The 21,073-nt window shown below is 36.8% G+C and overlaps 1 protein-coding gene across 7 annotated transcripts in view; it reads right to left on the bottom strand.

Annotated features, from left to right (window-relative positions):
* Nucleotides 1–21,073, bottom strand: part of LOC149834047 (sulfhydryl oxidase 2-like) — a 59,186-nt gene that overhangs the window by 20,713 nt on the left and 17,400 nt on the right. For all 7 annotated transcript variants that reach the window (XR_016432742.1, XR_016432743.1, XR_016432744.1 and 4 more), the window contains exon 9: nucleotides 16,493–16,533. Coding sequence is in view for 4 of the 7 variants with exons in the window: in XM_090011192.1 (XP_089867318.1) it covers nucleotides 16,493–16,533 (41 nt within the window). In the remaining 3 variants the exon portion in view is untranslated. The remainder of the gene's footprint in view (nucleotides 1–16,492; nucleotides 16,534–21,073) is intronic.

Below are 21,073 nucleotides of genomic sequence, written 5' to 3'. Positions count from 1 at the left end.
CAATGGTATCTTCAATAGAGGAAACATTTCCCCGATGTAGAAGAACGGACTTGGTTGATTCAAATTCGGGTCTCAACCCATTTATAAATTGAAAAAAATGCTCCGCATTTACTTGATTTTGGCGAAGCTCAATGTCTTGTGAACAATGCCACTTTGGTTCAAGAAGAGCCAACTCTTCCCATAGTTCGGATAAGCTATTGTAGTATTCTCTAATACTTCTATCTCCTTGAACCATATTCCGAACATTTTCTTGTAAGTTACATATATGAGCAATATCTTTAAGAGAATACATTCTCTTAAGATATTCCCACGCATCATTGGCATGTTCAAATTTTGCGAGACTTGAACACTTCTTTATGTTTACACTAGAAATTAGCCAAGACATGATCTTGGCGTGACCCATTCTCCATTCTTTCCATTCCTTTTCATATGTGGAGATGGCCTTAGTTTTTTCCACCTCCGAAAGAGGTACTTCTCTTCCACCTTCTTCTTTAGTGAGTGTTAGTTTAGGTTCCTTATCGGTTCCATCAACTAAGCCCCATAGACCCTTTCCCCAAATAAGATGCTTCATGATTGAAGCCCATGTTACATAGTTTGAATCGTTGAGTTTTATGGACTTAATGGTGACATTATCATTGTCATCTATTTTACAAGCTTGGGAATGAGAGGAGAAGAAGAAAAGCAAGTGGGAAGAGGAATATTTTAACCACAAAGATCGAAAATAAGTAGCCTTCCACGCCCTTCCAGGCTACACACGAGCACTCCTTCAAAGAGACTTCACTTTCTTGTAGAGTAGTTGCATGGCACGCTTCCCAATACACGTCCACCGACCTTGCTCTGATACCATGTAAGAAAGTGAAAAATACGCTACAACAAATGTCTCTCAACAAGTTCTCACAAATACATCATAAGAACCACAAAGGTTCACAAAGAGAACTTAAGAATACACACAACCCGAAACGGGTATAAAAATGAAAAATAAACAATTTTATTGATTTGAGATAAAAACCCAAAACAAGAGTAAGTCTTTACAAGGGGAATAGACCCATATTTATAGAGAGGTAGAGAGAAGCCTTAAGAGAAATGCTGGACTCTCCAACGGCTCTAATAGAGCTGTTGGGGAGTCCAACAGCTCTTTTTGGATTTACCTTTTTGACTTGGTCAAAAAGGTACCTTTTTTACTAGTCAAAAAGGTAAAGGCCAAATCAGTCCAATGATGGACTGGTTTGGCTAATTCTAGTTGTATTTTAACTAGAATTAATTAAACGAAAAATCCTAACCAGAAAGGAGATAAAACATTACATGTCTATGAGATTACATATGAGATATTACATGAGATTACATATTTTAACAAAGGTAACTGGAAGATTACTATCATGCATCATGCTCATTGCACTTTCGACAATATGACGATGCTTCTGTTCAGCAATCTCATTCTGTTGAGGTGTATGAGGGCAAGACACCTGCCTACTTATTCCATTTGTCTGGAGGAAATTGATAAAGTCATTTGAAGAGAACTCACCCCCTCCATCACATTGGAAACACGTAATATTTTCAGAGAATTTATTTTGAACAAAGGTATGAAAATTCTGAAACAATTTGAAGGTTTCAGATTTACTTTTCATGAAGAAGATCCATGTATATCGAGAATAGCTATCAACAAAAATGAGATAATATCAAGTGCCAGACATGGAAGGAACTGGAGCGGGACCCCAAACATCAGAACATATAATTTCAAATGGTCTTGAAGCTCTTTTATTAATGGAATGAAATGGGAGAACATGACTCTTACACTGAAGACAACTGGAACATTTTTTATTATCGACACTTAAATTCAGACTTCACTTGGGAATAAGACTGCTTGAAATAAGCTTATCAATAAAATGACTATTACAATGACCCAGACGACCATGCCAAAGATTCGGCTCAATACATTCAGAAAGATTAAAAACACTCTCAGGAGAAGCTAAAGATGATGATGTGAGCTTCAAGATGGAATCAACAGGTTAAACATGAGAGGAAGGATTCTCTTGAAACACATACATATTCCCTTGCCGTTTTCCTTCAGCGAACGTTTCCCTCGTGTAAAGGTCCTTAACATGAACAGAAAAAGGGGTAAACTCGACTGAAACATTAATGTCATCGACAAGTTTAGAGACTGAAACAATATTTTTCTTGATATTAGGAGCATGAATGATATTTGAAAGAGCAAGAGAAGAGTTAGACATAGAAATTACAGAATTTCCAATGTGCAAAATATGGTGATGAGACCCATCCCTAGTGACAATACTATTTCTACCAACATAAGGAGCAAGATTTAGGAGCTTACCAGCATCACCAATAACATGGGTGGTTGCACCAGAATCAACATACCAAGTACCGTGATCATTCTGTTTGATGTTCAATTCAGCCAAGGCAGATAACAACTCCTTGACTTCCACAGTATTATTCAATGTATCTGTTCCCTTTCTTGTCTTCAATTGTTTCCCTTCATTTTGCGGGTTATACCAGCAATTTGCTTTGATGTGCCCCCTTTTGTTGCAGAGAAAGCAGGTAGGTATCATCCTTTGCCTTTGCAGATTAGGAGACATACTGGGAGTAGGTAAAATTCCACAGGCTCCTTGTCCATTCTTCTCTTGACCTCCTCTTTCTCGAGATTCACACCTGCCACGTACTCGACCAAAAGTAACACCTGTAGCAAGGACCTCATATGCTCCAAGAGGATTGTGAATACCTTCAAAGTCATCTCATATTGTAAGAGCTTAGCACGAATGTCTTCAAAAGTAGGTAAGTCTGGCAAACACAGTAAATAAGTAACCATCATGTGATAATCGGGTCTCAGCCCGCTCAAAGTCTGTTGCACCATATCTTTGTCACTGATCGCGCAACCCACGATGGCCAACTGATCTGTGATAGTCTTCATTTTGTTTAAGTACTCCATGACCGCCATAACTCCGCCTGTGTATAACTGTTTAGTTATACACTGCCGGTCCCAAGCCCGGATAAAGGAGGGTTGCGGTAGGCCTGTGACAGCCAGCATAAAAACTTAGTCATACCCTATGAATATGAACCAATATGAGAATTTCGTTGGGGCGTTCCCTACTGAGCGACGCGCTGTACTCTATAGGCCCGGAGGCAGTGATAAATGGGCAAGGGTTGCTAGGTCGTCGCCCGGAAGCGACGCGTCACACCGGCGCCCGGGTGTGGTGTCAAATAGGCAAGGGTTCCCTCACTTTGTTGGACGGGTGGGGGTAAAGAAGTTAGTCCAAGACCATAAAATTAGGTTAGCCACTTAGAACATAAGGTCTTTAACTGGTAAGTTGGTAGAGTTAGTAGATGTTATGTGTAGGAGAAAGATTGATATTTTATGTCTACAAGAGACCAAATGGGTAGGTGAGAAAGCAAAAGTGATAGAACCTTGGGGATATAAGATTTGGTATAAAAGAATAAATAGGAATAGGAATGGAGTAGGGATTGTTATGAGTCGTGAGTTTATAGATAATGTAGTTGAGGTCCGTAGGAAGGGTGATAGGATTTTACTTATTAAATTAGTATTAGGTACGAATATTATTAATATTATTAGTGTTTATGCACCTCAAGTAGGTTTAGATGATTCCACTAAGCGTCAATTTTGGGAAGATTTAGATGGAGTAGTACAAGGGATATCTTATGGAGAAAGGCTTTTCATCGGCGGTGACCTTAATGGGCATGTAGGCATTAGTAGGGATGGATTTGAGAGTATCCATGGAGGCTATGGTATAGGAGAAAGAAACGATAGTGGAGAAAGGATTTTAGATTTTGGTTTGTCCTATGATATGATCTTAGCAAACACTTGGTTTAGGAAGAGGGAGTCTCACCTAGTAACATTTAAAAGTGGGGTTAATACGAGTCAGATAGATTTTTTCCTACTTAGAAAGAGAGATAGGGGTTGTTGCATCGATTGTAAGGTTATACCGGGAGAAAGTGTAGCTACACAACATAGAGTCTTAATTTTAGATCTTAGAATTAGACAATACCGCAAAAGGGATAGACATAGGATAGATCCTAGAATTAAGTGGTGGGCACTAAAATGAGCTAAACAAGGAATGTTTGTAGAGCGGGTAGTTAAGGAAGTTGATTGGTGTCTCGAGGAGGATTCAGAATCTATGTGGAATAAGATAGCGGGTGGCATGAGAAAGGTGGCTAAGGAGGTATTGGGTGAGTCTAAAGGCGGTGCACCGCTAGGTAAGGATACATCGTGGTGGAACGAGGATGTCAAATTAGCTATTAAGGTTAAAAGAGAGTGTTATAGAAATCTAAATAAAAGTCGTGATAATGAGAATTTGGAGAAGTATATGATAGCAAAGAAGGAAGCTAAAAAAGTAGTTCGAAACGCGAGGGATAAGGTATATAAGGAGGTTTATGACAAGTTGGATACCAAAGAGGGTGAGAAGGATATTTATAGGATTGCAAAAATGAGAGATAGGAAATCGAGGGATCTGGGTATGGTTAGATGTATCAAAGATGAAACACAAAGGGTTTTAGTCAAAGATGAGGAGATTAAGGAGAGATGGAAAGATTATTTTGATAAGCTATTTAATGAAAGTCATGCTCAGGATCTTGGAGACTTTTCCATTCCTTTTCATGAGATGAATCGTGACTTCATGCGCAAGATTCAAAAGAAAGAAATTGCAGAGGCTTTGAAGAAAATGAAATCAAGAAGGGCAGTTGGCCCAGATGGTATACCTATCGAGGCTTGGAAATGCTTGGGAGAGAAAGGTTTAGAATGGTTGACAAATCTTTTTAACAAGATTTGGCGGACAAATAAGATGCCTAACGAGTGGAGGAAGAGTACTTTGGTGCCTCTATATAAGAATAAGGGTGATATACAAGATTGCACAAACTATCGTGGTATAAAACTCATGAGTCATACTATGAAGCTTTGGGAGAGGGTGATTGAGTCTAGGTTGAGGAAGGTTGTCATGATATCGGAGAATCAATTTGGTTTTATGCCTGGAAGATCTACTATGGAAGCTATACATCTTCTTAGACAACTTATTGAGAGAAATAGAGAGAGGAACAAAGATTTGCATATGGTTTTTATTGATTTGGAGAAGGCTTACGATAGAGTACCTAGGGACGTTCTCTGGTGGACAATGATGAAAAAAAGTGTTTCTCTCAAGTACATTAGTATAATTAAAGATATGTATGAAGGAGTAGTAACCAATGTCCGCACTTGTGGAGGGGTGACAACCAATTTTCCTATAACGGTTGGGTTACATCAAGGATCTGCTTTAAGCCCTTTCCTATTTGCTATAGTGATGGATGAGCTTACGAGATCAATTCAAGAAAATGTGTCGTGGTGTATGTTGTTTGCTGATGATATTGTTTTGATTGATGAGTCTAGAGCTGGGGTTAATGCTAAGTTAGAATTATGGAGACAGACATTGGAAGCAAGAGGTTTTAAGTTGAGTAAGAGTAAGACAGAATACATGGAATGTCAATTTAGTAAGCAACGAAATAGAGATGGGAGTGTAGTGAAGCTTGGTGAGCAAGAAATACCGATGGATGATTCTTTCAAATATTTGGGATCTATCATTCAAAAGTATGGAGAAATTGATGGAGATATAAATCATAGGATAAAGGTTGGGTGGATGAAATGGAAGAGTGCAACTGGAGTGTTGTGCGATCGTAGAATGCCATTGCGGTTGAAGGGAAAGTTTTATAGGACGACTATTAGGCCCGCTTTACTATATGGTACAGAATGTTGGGCTGCCAAGAGACGTCATATTCAAAAAATGAGTGTAGCTGAGATGCGTATGCTGAGATGGATGTGTGGAAATACAATAAAAGATAAGATTCGGAACGAGGAGATACATAAGAAGGTAGGCGTTGCACCCATTGAAAATAAGATGAGAGAGAATCGTTTACGGTGGTTTGGACATATTTGACGAAGGCCTAATGATGCTCCAGTTAGAAGGATGGAGAAATGGGAAAATATATTAGTTAAAAGAGGTCGGAGTAGGCCTAGAAAGACATGGATGGAGGTGATAGGAAAGGATATGAATGCTTTGAACCTCACCGAGGACATGGCATTGGATAGAAATGATTGGAGGAGAAGGATTCATGTGGAAGACCCAGAATGATTTTCTTTTTTGGTTCATATCGCCAACCCCAATTGTTTTGGGATGAAGGCGTAGTAGTTGTTGTCGTGTTTGTTGTACTCCATGACCGCCATGGAGTCCTTCCTCAGCATTTGAAACTCTTTCTTTAAAAATAAAATTCTAGCATGAGAAACTTGAGAATATGTCTCAACAAGACGGTGCCATAACTGCATAGCTGAGCAGTTATCTGGGATTGCCATAAGCACCTCCTGTGACAGAGTGGTGATGTAGGCAACCAAAGCCTGATCTCGCTTCATCTAGGATACGTACTCTGGATTTCTAACAAATGAATTGAAGTTTCATCCTCCCCATTCTTGCCTTCTTGTGATAAGAACTCTGAAGGGACAGGAACAACGCCATCCAGATGTCCAGAAAGATCCTGACTCCTTATGAATAGGATGATTTGTCTCTTCCAGGTTAAAAAGTTGGAATTGTTCAATTTCTCAGACACAAACTGACTGAGAAAGTTGGAAGATAGGCCAGAGTGCGAAGAAATGAATGAGTCCATAGTCAATGGGTGAAAAACAAGAAGGATTAAGAGACCGGAAAGAGAAATCACTTTTAGAGCAAACAATGTAAACTTAGAACTCGGCTGCTGTTTTTTTTTAAACATGCAGACCCAAGACAGAAAACATAATATGCAGTAAGAAAGAAAAGAAAATGCTCTAAAGGAAATATGGATCAATCAGTAAGGCACGTTAATATGAAAATAACATGTTTTATTTAATCGTATTTTCTTTCTAAAAGGAAAAATTCCAAAGTTGAGAGGTAGACAGAATGATATTAATCAATCAAGGAAGTACAGTGAACGTCAGATTCAGTTCTGACGTTGATTATGAGGAAAGATAAGGAACAAATTTGACGTGATTTCAAACTTTGAAATCACGCAAACACGAATTCAGATTTGTGGGGTTAGAAAAGATTATTTTATGGGTGAAATCAGAAAAGAATATGTTGTATGAAGAAAGGAATAGAGAAAGAGGAAACAAACAGGATAAGAAGAAATCTTTGGATTGGGAAGAAAGGAAGAGATGATGGGAATCAAGAGAAAAATACCTTAGAGAATAGCAAGGAGGCTGGACACGATCTTCAAGGGATTTGTTGCTCTGATACCATGTTAGAAATGGTATCCCACCTTCAACACAAGAGAAAGAGAAGTAGAGAGGGAGAGAGATATCGGTGGCTGCAGAAAACTCACTCAATTAGGCTCTGCTGTTTTCTCTATTAGATATATACACGTACACTTTTATTAGGGTACAAAAACACCCTTTAGACAAAGTATGGAATTTACAACATGCCATTAATAAGCATGTGTTTAAATACAACTAAAACAGATTGGGTCTGGATCATGAGATCCAGACCCAGTTGTGATAATCTTTTCACCTAGATGTCGCCTTTAACAACCAAGATATATATATTTTTGTGTTTGTGTGTTTCATTTATTTTTATATATATTATATATATACATATCTATATAGCTTCAGACTTGGATGAACAAATAATTCAAATTTGTATCTCTTTTTATCACCCCTCAATATTCCTAGCCTTATTATCCGCATCCACCTTGTCCCTTCAATTGTTTGTAGTTGTGCTTATTTTTTCTATTCCAAACCAATTCTGAGAAACTTTGTTCTTTTCTCACTTCATTATTTTCTCTTTTAAATTTTCATGTATATTTTTCGATATTGCCTTCACGAGATGATCTTGCATGGCAAAACTGCAGAAACATTGATAATTAACAAGACCATATGTGTGTTTTGTAGTTATATTGTTAAAGGTGGATTGCATATGTTTAAACAACTGCAGGTCTTCCTCAAAACGTACGCCCATATCCTTATCCATATATTCTTATCACTTTTCGTGATGTTATTATTGATGAACTAGAATAAGCTAAAAGAAAAAGAAGGTTGCAAAATTGCAAAGAAGAAACATTCCAAGTATTATTTCAAATTCTGAAGATGATGATGATGACCCATGGTAAACTCAGTTAACTTTACTTGCCAAAAAGAAGCGCGAATATGAATAGACTATGGCGCAGCAATTGGATGCAACAATGAGGATTGTTTGTCCTAATTCTTGGCTTATAAAAAAATAAGATCTTTATAGTTTAGACTTTAGAGATGAAGATTACATATAAGAGTCATAATACATCGGTTATATGTGATGTTTTTAGTTATCATAAACTTTCAATAGTTTAATTACGACTTATGACATTTTTGTATGACTTGGATATGAACTTAATATTGTTAAGGCTTTAATTGTGTTTAAATTATGTAGTTGCCAACTTGCTTTTTATTTACATTAGGCAAGTTATCAATTGTATGGTTTGTTTATTTAATTGTTCATTTCTTCTTATTTTTCTATTGCTTATATTATGTCTATTGTTGTTAATTTTTTGTATACATGATTTTTTTTGTATATTGTTTATTCACATTGTTAGTTGTATAATTTGGTTATTCAATTGTTCATTTATTCTTAATTTTTTTTAGCAGGTTATCAGTTGTATGGTTTACAACAACAACAACTACGCCTTCATCCCAAAATAATTGGGGTCGGCGATATGAACCAAAAAAGAAAATCATTATGGGTCTTCCACATGAATCCTTCTCCTCCAATCATTTCTATCCAATGCCATGTCCTTGGTGAGGTTCAAAGCATTCATATCCTTTCCTATCACCTCCATCCATGTCTTCCTAGGCCTACCCTGACCTCTTTTAACTAATATATTTTTCCATTTCTCCATCCTTCTAACTGGAGCATCATTAGGCCTTCGCCGAATATGTCCAAACCACCGTAAACGATTCTCTCTCATCTTATTTTCAATGGGTGCAACGCCTACCTTCTTACGTATCTCCTCGTTCCGAATCTTATCTTTTATTGTATTTCCACACATCCATCTCAGCATACGCATCTCAGCTACACTCATTTTTTGAATATGATATCAGTTGTATGGTTTGTTTATTCAAATTCAATTGTTCATTTTTCTTCTTATTTGTCTATTGCTTATATTATGTCTATTGTTGACTTGTTAATTTTTTTGTATTCATGATTTTATTTTTTGTATATTGTTCATTCACATTGTTAGTTGTATGGTTTGTTTATTTATTCTTTATTTTTTTTAGCAGATTATTTAATATAATTGATTGATAATGTTCGACGATTGTTGATTAATTTTATGTTGTATACATGTTTGTTATTAATTTTAGCAATTTGTTTACATATTTTGTATGTTTTTTTAATTTTTTTATTTGGGGTACCACCTAGGCTCCACCTAGTCTTTTTAGGGGCTCACCGCCTAGGCTTTGCCTAGCGCCTTTGACAACTAAGGTTTAGATAAACAGTATTGTTAGTGCATGGCCACTGGTATAGTTATTGCTGACATTTGTGTCTGATCTCTTGTCCTATGGGCAGATACAATCGAATTTTGAGGATATTGAGTTGGAGGTCAAACAGGTGATTAATTGTGGTGAGCAAACTATTGTTGATATTTGTAAATATCATTTCTCTTGTTATAATTTGTTGTATATAGGATTTTTTAAAATCTCTTTATATGTTTTCTAATCTTTTTCATTTCCCATTTGCTTAATTGTCATAGGTGCTAGGCAGAGCCTAGGCGGTGAGCCCTTAAAAAGCCTAGGCGAGGCCTAGGAGGTACCCCAAATAAAATATATATATATATATATATATATATATATATATACATATATATATATATACAAATACACTACTAAAATTAATAACAAACATGTATACAACATAAAATCAATCAACAATAAGCAATATACAAAACAAAATATATCGTCGAACACTTTGCTCTTAGAATTGAGGTATGAACTCAAAAAACTCAAATCAATTCATGATGTTAGTTTGATCCAGAATGTGTCTAACTATTTGTTGTAGACCCTTTCCAGATCTGTCGAGGACCAAGGATTGAGGGTGCAATCAGGCGGAATTGAACTTTGTTGGTGCTGTGTTTTTGAGGCGAAATTGGACTGCCCAAGCCTGTGCCTTGCTTTATATAGTGTGTCTTCATATTTGAAATGTGGAAAAGTGGCATCACAATGAAAGGATGTACCTTGGGAAAACAGAAAAAGCAAAAGCAGAGAAACACAACCAACATAATGACCAAGGGATCAACCCCTTCCCAAAATCAAATGACCAAGAAGAAATTATACATTTGACAGAAAAAGTACACAACCAATCATGTAGATCAAATGGAAGCCAGGTCAACAAAGAAAAACCAATATTTAGAGAGACAGAAAACTCAAAAAAGAACATCATTACTAATAAAGATGAAAAACCCATAAATAAAAAGAGCATCATATCCATGGAATCAACCAAGAAATAAACAATACCCTAAAAAATAATCCTACCCATAACCTTGCAAGAAATAATTACCAACAAAAATCAAAAGGGAAACCAAATAAGATTATGGGTTTTTTAAGATCTACATAAGCAATCCATAAAAACTCAAATGGGCTTTTCTCCTAAAAACCCAAAAACCACCAAGAAAGAAAGTATCAAACATACATCTCCAAAACCAAATAAGAAAACCCAGAACAAGATTTCCCTATGCCAAACCCCAAAATAAAGAGAGAGAGAGAGGTGCATGTACGCGAGAGTGAGAGCGTTGATGCTTCTTCTTCTTCTTCTTCGTTTTCTTCTTCTGCCCTATCGAGAGAGAGCAAACACGAGGGGTGAAAAGGTCCCCCTTTTATAAGTTGATTTAACTCAACCAAAAAAACAGGTGGACCGTCCTAGGCTTAAGCCTAAGCAGCAATATAGGGCCCCACCACCCAAACCTGGTCGCCCAGGTGGTGGGGCTACGCCTAGGCGGTGCCTAGGTGCCTAGGTGCCACCTTTGATTCCATTTGGCTTTGTATGGAAAATGGTTATCCATTAAAAAAATTTCATGCATTTTGGGTGCATCTCTCCTTAATAAAATTATTATTTTTATGTGTGTCTTCTTGGTCCTTAGTGGCTTTTGTGCTTAAAGCCATATTTAGATTGTGTGACTCTATGAACCTTATTGGGTTATCATGCATTATTATGTGCATTAAATATGCTTTAATTGCATGTTGATATATATGTTGAGGATATTTCAATTTGTTCCATGTTGGTTATCATGTTTTTTTGTATGAATTTAATTAGTTCTTTTGTTGTGAGCTCCTTTGTGCTCTTGTAGTTAATATGCATGTGTTTTGTTTAATATAATTAATGATTAGTACTTTCATTTGAAATGTTTACCTAAGCCTTTGGGACTCTATTTATGCTTATTTGTTTATATCTTCTTCATATTGTATGTCTAATATGTTCTTGTCTTTGGACTTTAGTGGTCAAAATTCTTCTATGATCAATATTTATGTTTTTCTTGAAAAATATGTTGATTTTATGATTATGATTATCTAAACGAGAATTATTAAAAATTGTTTTTGAAGTATAATATTTGTGTCTATCTTAATGACTATTGTACCTTGCTTGTATTGGTGGTAATTTTCTTAATACTAGCTTTTAAAATTGATTAGTTTATTTTCTATATATGGTACTTTTATGTTTTGTTGGCATGCTTATATAATATATATATATAGGAAAAATGGTAGTTGTGAAATACTTAGGTACCAAATCGGTGCTCAATCTCACTGGCCGTCCATCACGCACGTTGATGGATAGTCACGCGCAAACAAAATAGCGTCAAAATGACGAGTTTGTCCGCCAAAAGGGCATTAGCGGCGACGAAAATCGCAGCTAAAGGTCATTATCCGCGATTTTTATCATTGCTAATACTCATTTTTTTCCACCCAGAGCATTAGCAGGGACAATTTTGTCATCGCTAATGCCCCTTTGGTGGAAAAACTCGTCAAAAACGCAATTTTTTGTTTTGTTTTGCGTTGACCGTCAATCAATGCGTGCGATGGAAGGTCAGCATGTTTGACCATGGATTTAGTACCTATGGATTTTGCAGCTACCAATCACTATATATATAATATTCGATCTATTTTAATTTGTGTTGTTCTTGCTAAAAATATACTTTGAATCTATATACATATACAATGCACAAGCCAATCAATGGCAAACACACAAGATCACAATAGCCACTAATGGGCATACAAAAGAACACAAAACACTTAAAAAATATGATTTTTATTATGAGAGAATACTTAGAAAAGCATTCAAAGACAAGAGGGGAAAGCACCCCTTTATATACACTCTTAGAGGACTCAAAGAGCTGTTTGGGATCTCCCTAATGGCTAGAAAAAGAGTTGTTGGGGAGATCCCGATGACTCTTTGGACATTTCACCAAAATTCCCATAACAATTAAAAACAAAATAAAAAAAACAATAAAAATGTAAAAGACGGTTGTGCCTCTAATGAGCACAATCTATTACAATACTATGAAAAGACAAAAATACCCCTAAAGGGTATTACTTATTATAATATATATATATATATATATATATATAACTTAACACCCCTCCCCTCAAACTTAGCGTGATTACCAAAAGTTTGAAAATACAAAAAACAATGTGGAACAAGTCTTCATTGATAATCTTCTCCAAATGCCTTCATCAACTATCTCCATCTTCATGATATGATGCTTCAAACACAAAATTTCTCTCATCCCGTATCATCTTTAAGAATCTGCAAAGAGAAAAAAACAAAAGTTCCAACTAGACAAAGGAAGATATCCTAACCAAATAGTTATTAAAAGAAAATGTTATAGGATATATGTATATAGTTTCAAAACAAATATATATTTTGAACAAGAATAACACAGATTAACTCATATATATATATATATATATATATATAGGAAGAGAGGATGATTAAGTTTTCCAACAAAACATAGAGGTACTATAAACTAAAGAATTTTTAAAAGCGAGTCAAATATGCACCTTAAGCAATAATTTTTAAGATTTTAGAAACATTAACAACAATTCAAGGTACAATAGCCATTAAGATAAACAGAAGGAATATACTTCAAAATCAATTTTTAAGAATTTTTCATTTAGACAATCATATAAAAACATATTTTTCAAGGAAACAATTTCTGAACATAGTAGAATTTTGATCACTTAAGTTCAAAAGACAAGCACATATTAGACATAAAATAAACAAATTTGCAATAATGTCCCAAAGGCTTAGGTAAACATTTCAAATAAAGATACAACTCATCAAAAAACACGACAACATGTACATTAAATGTAAGAACTCAAAGGAGCTCACAATAAAATGGGAATTAATTAAATTCATACAAAAATGCAAGATAACCAACACGGAACAAATCCAAATACCCTCAACATATATATATCCAACATGCAATTAAAGTATAATACCACGTAATGAAACGAAGATGTTCTCACAAACCAATAGGGTTCATGCACAAGAGTCACTTCACAAACCAAAGAAAGCTTTTACCGTGGAGTTCTTTTCTGCGGAAAGCCCCAGCTTTCTGTGGCATGCAAATGCGCCCTAAGGATTTTGAGGCTGAGAGAGAGAGAGAGATTTTCTAAAAAATCATGTTAATCCAAGATTCTGGTGACCAACAAGGAACAAATACGTACAACCAATGGCAGCCTATGATGGATATGAGAGTTTTAGCCTAGTATGCAGTTATCATTTTTCTCATACATTAATTAACTCCGCCTGTGTATAACTGTTTAGTTATACACTGCCGGTCCCAAGCCCGGATAAAGGAGGAGGGTTGTGGTAGGCCTGTGACAGCCAGCATAAAAACTTAGTCATACCCTATGATTATGAACCAATATGAGAATTTCGTTGGGGCGTTCCCTACTGAGCGACGTGTTGTACTCTATAGGCCCGGAGGCAGTGATAAATGGGCAAGGGTTGCTAGGTCGTCGCCCGGAAGCGACGCGTCACACCGGCGCCCGGGTGTGGTGTCAAATAGGCAAGGGTTCCCTCACTTTGTTGGACGGGTGGGGGTAAAGAAGTTAGTCCAAGACTATAAAATTAGGTTAGCCACTTGGAACATAGGAACTTTAACTGGTAAGTTGGTAGAGTTAGTAGATGTTATGTGTAGGAGAAAGATTGATATTTTATGTCTGCAAGAGACCAAATGGGTAGGTGAGAAAGCAAAAGTGATAGAACCTTGGGGATATAAGATTTGGTATACAGGAATAAATAGGAATAGGAATGAAGTAGGGATTGTTATGAGACGTGAGTTTATAGATAATGTAGTTGAGGTCCGTAGGAAGGGTGATAGGATTTTACTTATTAAATTAGTATTAGGTTCGGATATTATTAATATTATTAGTGTTTATGCATCTCAAGTAGGTTTAGATGATTCCATTAAGCGTCAATTTTGGGAAGATTTAGATGGAGTAGTACAAGGGATATCTTATGGAGAAAGGCTTTTCATCGACGGTGACCTTAATGAACATGTAGGCATTAGTAGGGATGGATTTGAGAGTATCCATGGAGGCTATGGCATAGGAGAAAGAAACGAAAGTGGAGAAAGGATTTTAGATTTTGGTTTGTCCTATGATACGATCTTAGCAAACACTTGGTTTAGGAAGAGGGAGTCTCACCTAGTAACATTTAAAAGTGGGGTTAATACGAGTCAGATAGATTTTTTCCTACTTAGAAAGAGAGATAGGGGTTGTTGCATCGATTGTAAGGTTATACCGGGAGAAAGTGTAGCTACACAACATAGAGTCTTAATTTTAGATCTTAGAATTAGACAATGCCACAAAAGGGATAGACATAGGATAGATCCTAGAATTAAGTGGTCACCCTCCTTCCAGACTGCCTTTCTCCCAATATATTTTCAAGAGCATTATGCAATGAAATCCCCTGTAATTTACACAGAGAAACCTTCTTATCAGTTTTTAGGCTTCACTTTATTAAATTATTGAAAGAAAGGCATGATAAACAATGAAAGAGATTTCCCCCATGTCATAGTTTATTTGAAATCAACAAAAACACTAAGACTTATAAAAAATAATATTAAAAAAAAGAGAATAAGACTACAAGCTTGAAGCTTGAACTGGCTAACAAAATCGAAACAATACTACAAACAGTAAGATGCATAACGATCTCCAATCGACAACACCACACAGACACCATAACCAAAACAATAACAACATTAAGACAAATAACAATAATGTGCAACTGGAGTGTTGTGCGATCGTAGAATGTCATTGCGGTTAAAGGGAAAGTTTTATAGGACGACTATTAGGCCCGCTTTACTATATGGTACAGAATGTTGGGCTGCCAAGAGACATCATACTCAAAAAATGAGTGTAGCTGAGATGCGTATGCTGAGATGGATGTGTGGAAATACAATAAAAGATAAGATTCGGAACGAGGAGATACGTAAGAAAGTAGGCGTTGCATCCATTGAAAATAAGATGAGAGAGAATCGTTTACGGTGGTTTGGACATATTCGGCGAAGGCCTAATGATGCTCCAATTAGAAGGATAGAGAAATGGAAAAATATATTATTTAAAAGAGGTCGGGGTAGGCCTAGGAAGACATGGATGGAGGTGATAGGAAAGGATATGAATGCTTTGAACCTCACCGAGGACATGGCATTGGATAGAAATGATTGGAGGAGAAGGATTCATGTGGAAGACCCAGAATGATTTTCTTTTTTGGTTCATATCGCCGACCCCAATTGTTTTGGGATGAAGGCGTAGTTGTTGTTGTTTGTTGTTGTTGTATTAATTTGTGATGGAGTTCAGGGTTTCACATTTTGGTGTTTTGTTTAGCTCTGAATATCTGATCATAGGATTTTGGTGAATTGGCAGGTTCAAATCCCCCTCCTTCCACTGCCTTTATTTAACAGCCAAAAGTTAAAGGGCTAAAAAAATTTGTCTCAGCTCTAACATAGTTAATCTGAGTTTCAGCTCTCTCAGATTAACCCAAGTTGAACTTCAACATGATTGTTCAAGCTTGGAGCCGAGATCAAACCTGGTTCAGGAATGACTACTATTCAAGTAACCCCATCACATAAACTAAACAGATATAGACAAAACAGGAATAAGAGATGTGGTTTACAAATATGCAAAACTAAACAAAACTACGTTGCTCCCAAATTCAGTCCTAGTCTGAAGTCGATCAACATATGATAAGCTGACAATATTCAAAAGCACGGAAGAGAAACAAACATATCCGTGAAAATGAAGTTATTTAAGTAAAAAAAGTACACACGCAAATAAGATATTGCAATGAAGAAATTCAAACATGACATATTTTGTGGAATATAAAATATACAGATGCAAAAACTTTACATATCGTTATCATCAAATTAGCAGAATGTGGCAGGTTCAAGGAAACAGAACTAAATAATCATCTAGTAGCTATGTCAGAGGCATAAGGAATTGACAAACCTGAATCCCCTCGTGTCATTTTTACTGCCATGACAAAATATCTGCAATATGATAGATAATCAGGGTGAAGACAGTCATTATGTAACAGAAAATCCAGAGTTTGCTGGGTTAGCATAAAATAACATCAAACTGACATTTAACCAAAAAAGGTCACCGTGGACTTTCGAAAAAAAAGAATGCATTTAGACATACATGGGATGGTGAACCTCTGTCAATTTTCATATGCTCGTCTCTGAAAATTGGAGACTAACATAATTAAATAAAAGGGTTTTAAAATAGTTAGTGGTACAAGGCCATTAAGTTTTCAAACATTTTAGAACAAGGGTTATTACAAATTTCAATAGGAGAAAAGATGGCCTAGAAGAGCTCTCATAAAGAAGATACAGATAACCACGCCATAGCTTAACATAAAGTATAAAAAGAAGTGAGCAACTTTGAACTGTTCTACAGACAGTAGCCTGGTCAGATTGTTATATACAATCATTCATGCACCTATACTTCCAAACAGAGACAGATATGGACCCAAGCTACTCTCCAGGGCATCTAAATGTATCTATATTGGGTGCTTTGTAATTTACTGAAACACCATTGTGTTGTGGTAATAATAAAAATCCACAGACAGGAGACATATACGACCATATTCCTCCAGATCATGCCACCTCACTCAGTTAATCTCAAGCCTTGGGGTTTCCACATAGCCTGCATGCTATATGTGCAAGCAAAATTAAGAATCCATTTAGCATATCCTATGGGTTTGACCATCCCTTAAGTCATTGCAGTCTTGGACATGGCCTGACTGGGATTTGTAATACTGGAACATCATTGCATACAGCATTTCCTTTGGCATTGGGTGAAGAAAGGAAAGAGAAGGAAAACCATTTGGAAATGGTGGTTAATTTTGGCATGGTGACCAAAAAATTTTGGGGAGGAAGAAATAATCGTATCTTCAAAGGAGAGAAGACATATTTCACACACTCAAAGGAAGAATTCAATCACAGTTGTTACTTTATGTAAAAGACAAACAGGCAGGAGAGGGTCTCAGCTGCATCGGCAACAGAAGGCTAGGGAATCTCAGCTGTAATTTGATGTGTGATTTTGTCTCTTATCAGGATTCACCTTTCACTTTCTTTTACTGTGCTTTTTCTTTTCTTTTCTGTATTGCAGTTTTCTCAGTGATACCTCATCACCGACCATCTCTACTCTATTTTTACCGAAGATACTCTTTCTTTTATAAAATATATAGGTTAGGAACATGGTTGCAAGTTGAGGAAGCGGGAAGCGATACGGGAAGCGGGAGCGGGAAGCGAGGCACTTTCAAAATTTTAGGAAGCGGGAAAGCGTGGGACCACTTAGGAGCGATTCGGGAAGTGTCTCGGAAGCGACCTAGGAAGCGTCTCGAAAGCGAGGGGGAAGCGAAAAAAATAAAAATAAAAAATAAAAAATACAAAAAAATTGAAAAAAACAGGGGAAGCGAGGGGGAAGCGTGATGGGAAGCGCGCTTCCCATTAAAGGGAAGCGCGTCCCCCATTAAAGGGAAACGCGTCCCCCATTAAAGGGAAGCGTACTTCCCAAAAAAGGGGGACGCTTCCCCCCACGCTTCGGAAGCGCGACGTTTCGCGCTTCCCTTTTAGCTAGGCGCTTCCGGTAACCCTGGTTAGGAATGTACAATATGAGAAACGTTAAGAAAAACAAGGGAACCATAGGAAGTTAAGATTAGAGCATTTCCAAAAAGGGAAATATGATGGTTCTTCATCTCCGGTATTAAGCATAATGTGAGCAAGATAAGAATGTGCTTTTGGACTATGCCATCTATGGCATAGGATTATATTATGTCATGTGAATATTTCCTACATTCCATGATCTTTTAGACTATGCCATATTCATACTCCATTTTGATTCCTTTAGTGAATCCTCTATTGCAAATTTGCAATGGAAATCTCCAAAAAAAATATATATTCCAATATCCAACAGCTGTAAATATGGGACACAAAATTTAGAGGGCACAAACTTCTGGTAGAACACTCATAGAGTTCCAACAGGTGATGCAGATATCATGTATTAAAGATAGTAGATAATGTTTTGTGGCTACTAATGTAGATGCAACCAAGGTGCAAGAAATATTGGAGAAAAATAGTACAAAATATGCAGACAAGCTCTTGGACAAGTATAAAGCAGTACACCATTGAGAGTAATTAGCAAAAATATGCCCCCTCTTGTTACAAATCCAACATACAATTGTAGCATAGACTTGCATGTAACCACTGTAACAAAGCACTTATAATGTGATCCAAGACCACAGAGTGCTAGCATAACAGTATCATCATCAGATATTGAACTCCCTACAACAACAAAATGGTCCATAATGGATTTGATGTGATTCTGATATAGCATTCATTCAATTTTCATGTCTTGTGTTTCCAAATCTACCTTTTTAGAACTTTGGATTGGAAACTTGTTGAATCATTTGTGCAATAAACTCCATAGTTTAATCGCTGATATTCTTGTGATTCTCAGGAACTTCTTGTGGCAATGTGGCTATGACATGTGTAACCAGAGTTGTCATTTGAGGAAGCGGGAGCTGAAAGCGATTTGGGAAGCCGGAGTGGAAAGCGACTAGGAATCAAACCGGAAGTGAACCAAGATTCAAAGGGGGAACGAAGGAGGTGACCTAGGATTCGAGTGGGAAGTGAATAGAAATTGAAAGGGAAGCGAAAATATAATTATATATTTTTTTAATTTACCAAAATATAAGATTTATGTTATCATAGACAAAATAAAACATGAATAGATAACATTAAATTTGATCTATTAATCTCAAAACTCAATTATATATGCAAGTGCAACCATTTAATAAATAACTTGAGAGTGATATCGCACATGCACACGGAAAAAAACAACCAGGCCAAACAATAAACAGATATTTCCATGCATGCTAAAATGAAGATGGATCTAAAAGGTGCATGTTTGTGCAGTGTAGTTGCCAAACACAAGCATAATTACTTTAGAAGAGAAGGGTCTGAAAAATACCCTAAAATCCACATCCAAGAGCGAGATACAAAAAAAAAGTGAGAGACAGAGAGAGCAAGAAGGAGAAAGAGTGATAGACCGAGAGAGCGAGAGTAGAGTGAGAGAGAGTGAGAGGCAGACAAGGCGAGAGAGTGAGAGCAGAGGGAGAGAGAGACAAACAGGGAGAGAGAGACAGAGAGAGAGGGAGGGAGTGGGAGAGCAGAGGGAGAGGAGAATTAGAAAGAGAGAGTGAGATAGAGATAGAGAGAAAAAAATTGAGCGACAGTGTTGAGTGTGAGACCGACAGAGTGAGAGAGAGTTGAGAGACTGAGAGTGAGACTAAGAGAGAGAGAACGAGGGCGAGCGAAAGTGAGACAGAGAGGGAGAGTGAGACAGAGCGAGTGAAAGACATGGATAGCGAGAGACTGAGAGAGATAGAGAGAGAGAGAGAGAGAGAGAGAGATCGGGCGTACCTAAAGGCCCTGAAGAAGTCCATGGTCACGGAGGTCGCCGGAGCCCGATAAACATCACCAGAGGTCGTTGAAAAATGCTGGAGACAGTCACCGGAGAGAGAGAGAACCTATTCAACTTTCCATTTTTATAAGGGATAATGACCATTATACCCTTAAGAAAAGGGTATTTTACTACTTTTTGTTATCTTTTTGGTAAAAAAACTTGAAGATAAACATGGAATCTCGCTTCCCATTATTAGGAAGCTCGCTTCCCTATTTAGGAGAAGTGTGCTTCCCTATTTAGGAGAAGTGCGCTTCCTATTTAGGAGAAGCGTGCTTCCCCAATGTTAAAGGCCCTTCCCCTGACGTTTCGAAAGCGCAACGTTTCCCGCTTCCGAAGTGCGTCTCGGGGAAGCATGATTCCCCACTCCCTGTAGCGCTTCGGGTAACCATGTATGTAACCACAAACCATCAATTTTTACCAGTAATAAATCTGGCTTCCTCCTCAAGACCACCTTCTTACTTTCATCTTCATCTCTCATAGAGATGCTACCTCAAAATATAAGAGCAGAGAAATGGAATAATTTGTTTCTTCCATTATATGAAGTTGGAAGAATTCAAATTTTCAGTGATAAGTTTAAAAGGGATAAATTTGTGGAAAAGGCATGATTGAATTGAAACTGAATAGAGTCCAAGAATTAAGTAAAAGGAAAAAGATCTAGAATAAAGGATGGACATATGCCCTATGACATATTCAGTTTGTTTTCTTTCCTCCTTCCCCACTTCCCCTTGTTCTTAAATAATAAAACAAAGAGGAGCAAAATAGAAACACTGAAACGTTTGGCATTGACAGCATATTTTAAAGTTTTTACCTGGGTTTTCTAATGTGTGGTATATTATTGAAAGTTTGGAACCCTTTCAGGAGTTTCAGTTGAGATTATAAAAGATTTATTGAGAAAAGGGGTAAGCAAGATTTTTCCCCTTTCTCCTTGGTTCTTGATTTCTTCTAAATGTTCCTAATTTAGTCAGCAGATATGAAGTTTCTATTTACTTTCTTTTTACATTTCAGTTATCTTCCCACACTTGATATTTCTTTGTTTTGCTCATCTTTGCATATTGTAGG

The sequence above is a fragment of the Nuphar pumila genome, chromosome 6 (assembly GCF_984573655.1).
Source record: "Nuphar pumila chromosome 6, dmNupPumi1.hap1.1, whole genome shotgun sequence".
Taxonomy (NCBI): Eukaryota; Viridiplantae; Streptophyta; class Magnoliopsida; order Nymphaeales; family Nymphaeaceae; genus Nuphar; species Nuphar pumila.
The sequence above is the reverse complement of the archived record's forward strand: the minus strand, read 5'-3'. Positions and strand labels throughout refer to the sequence as shown.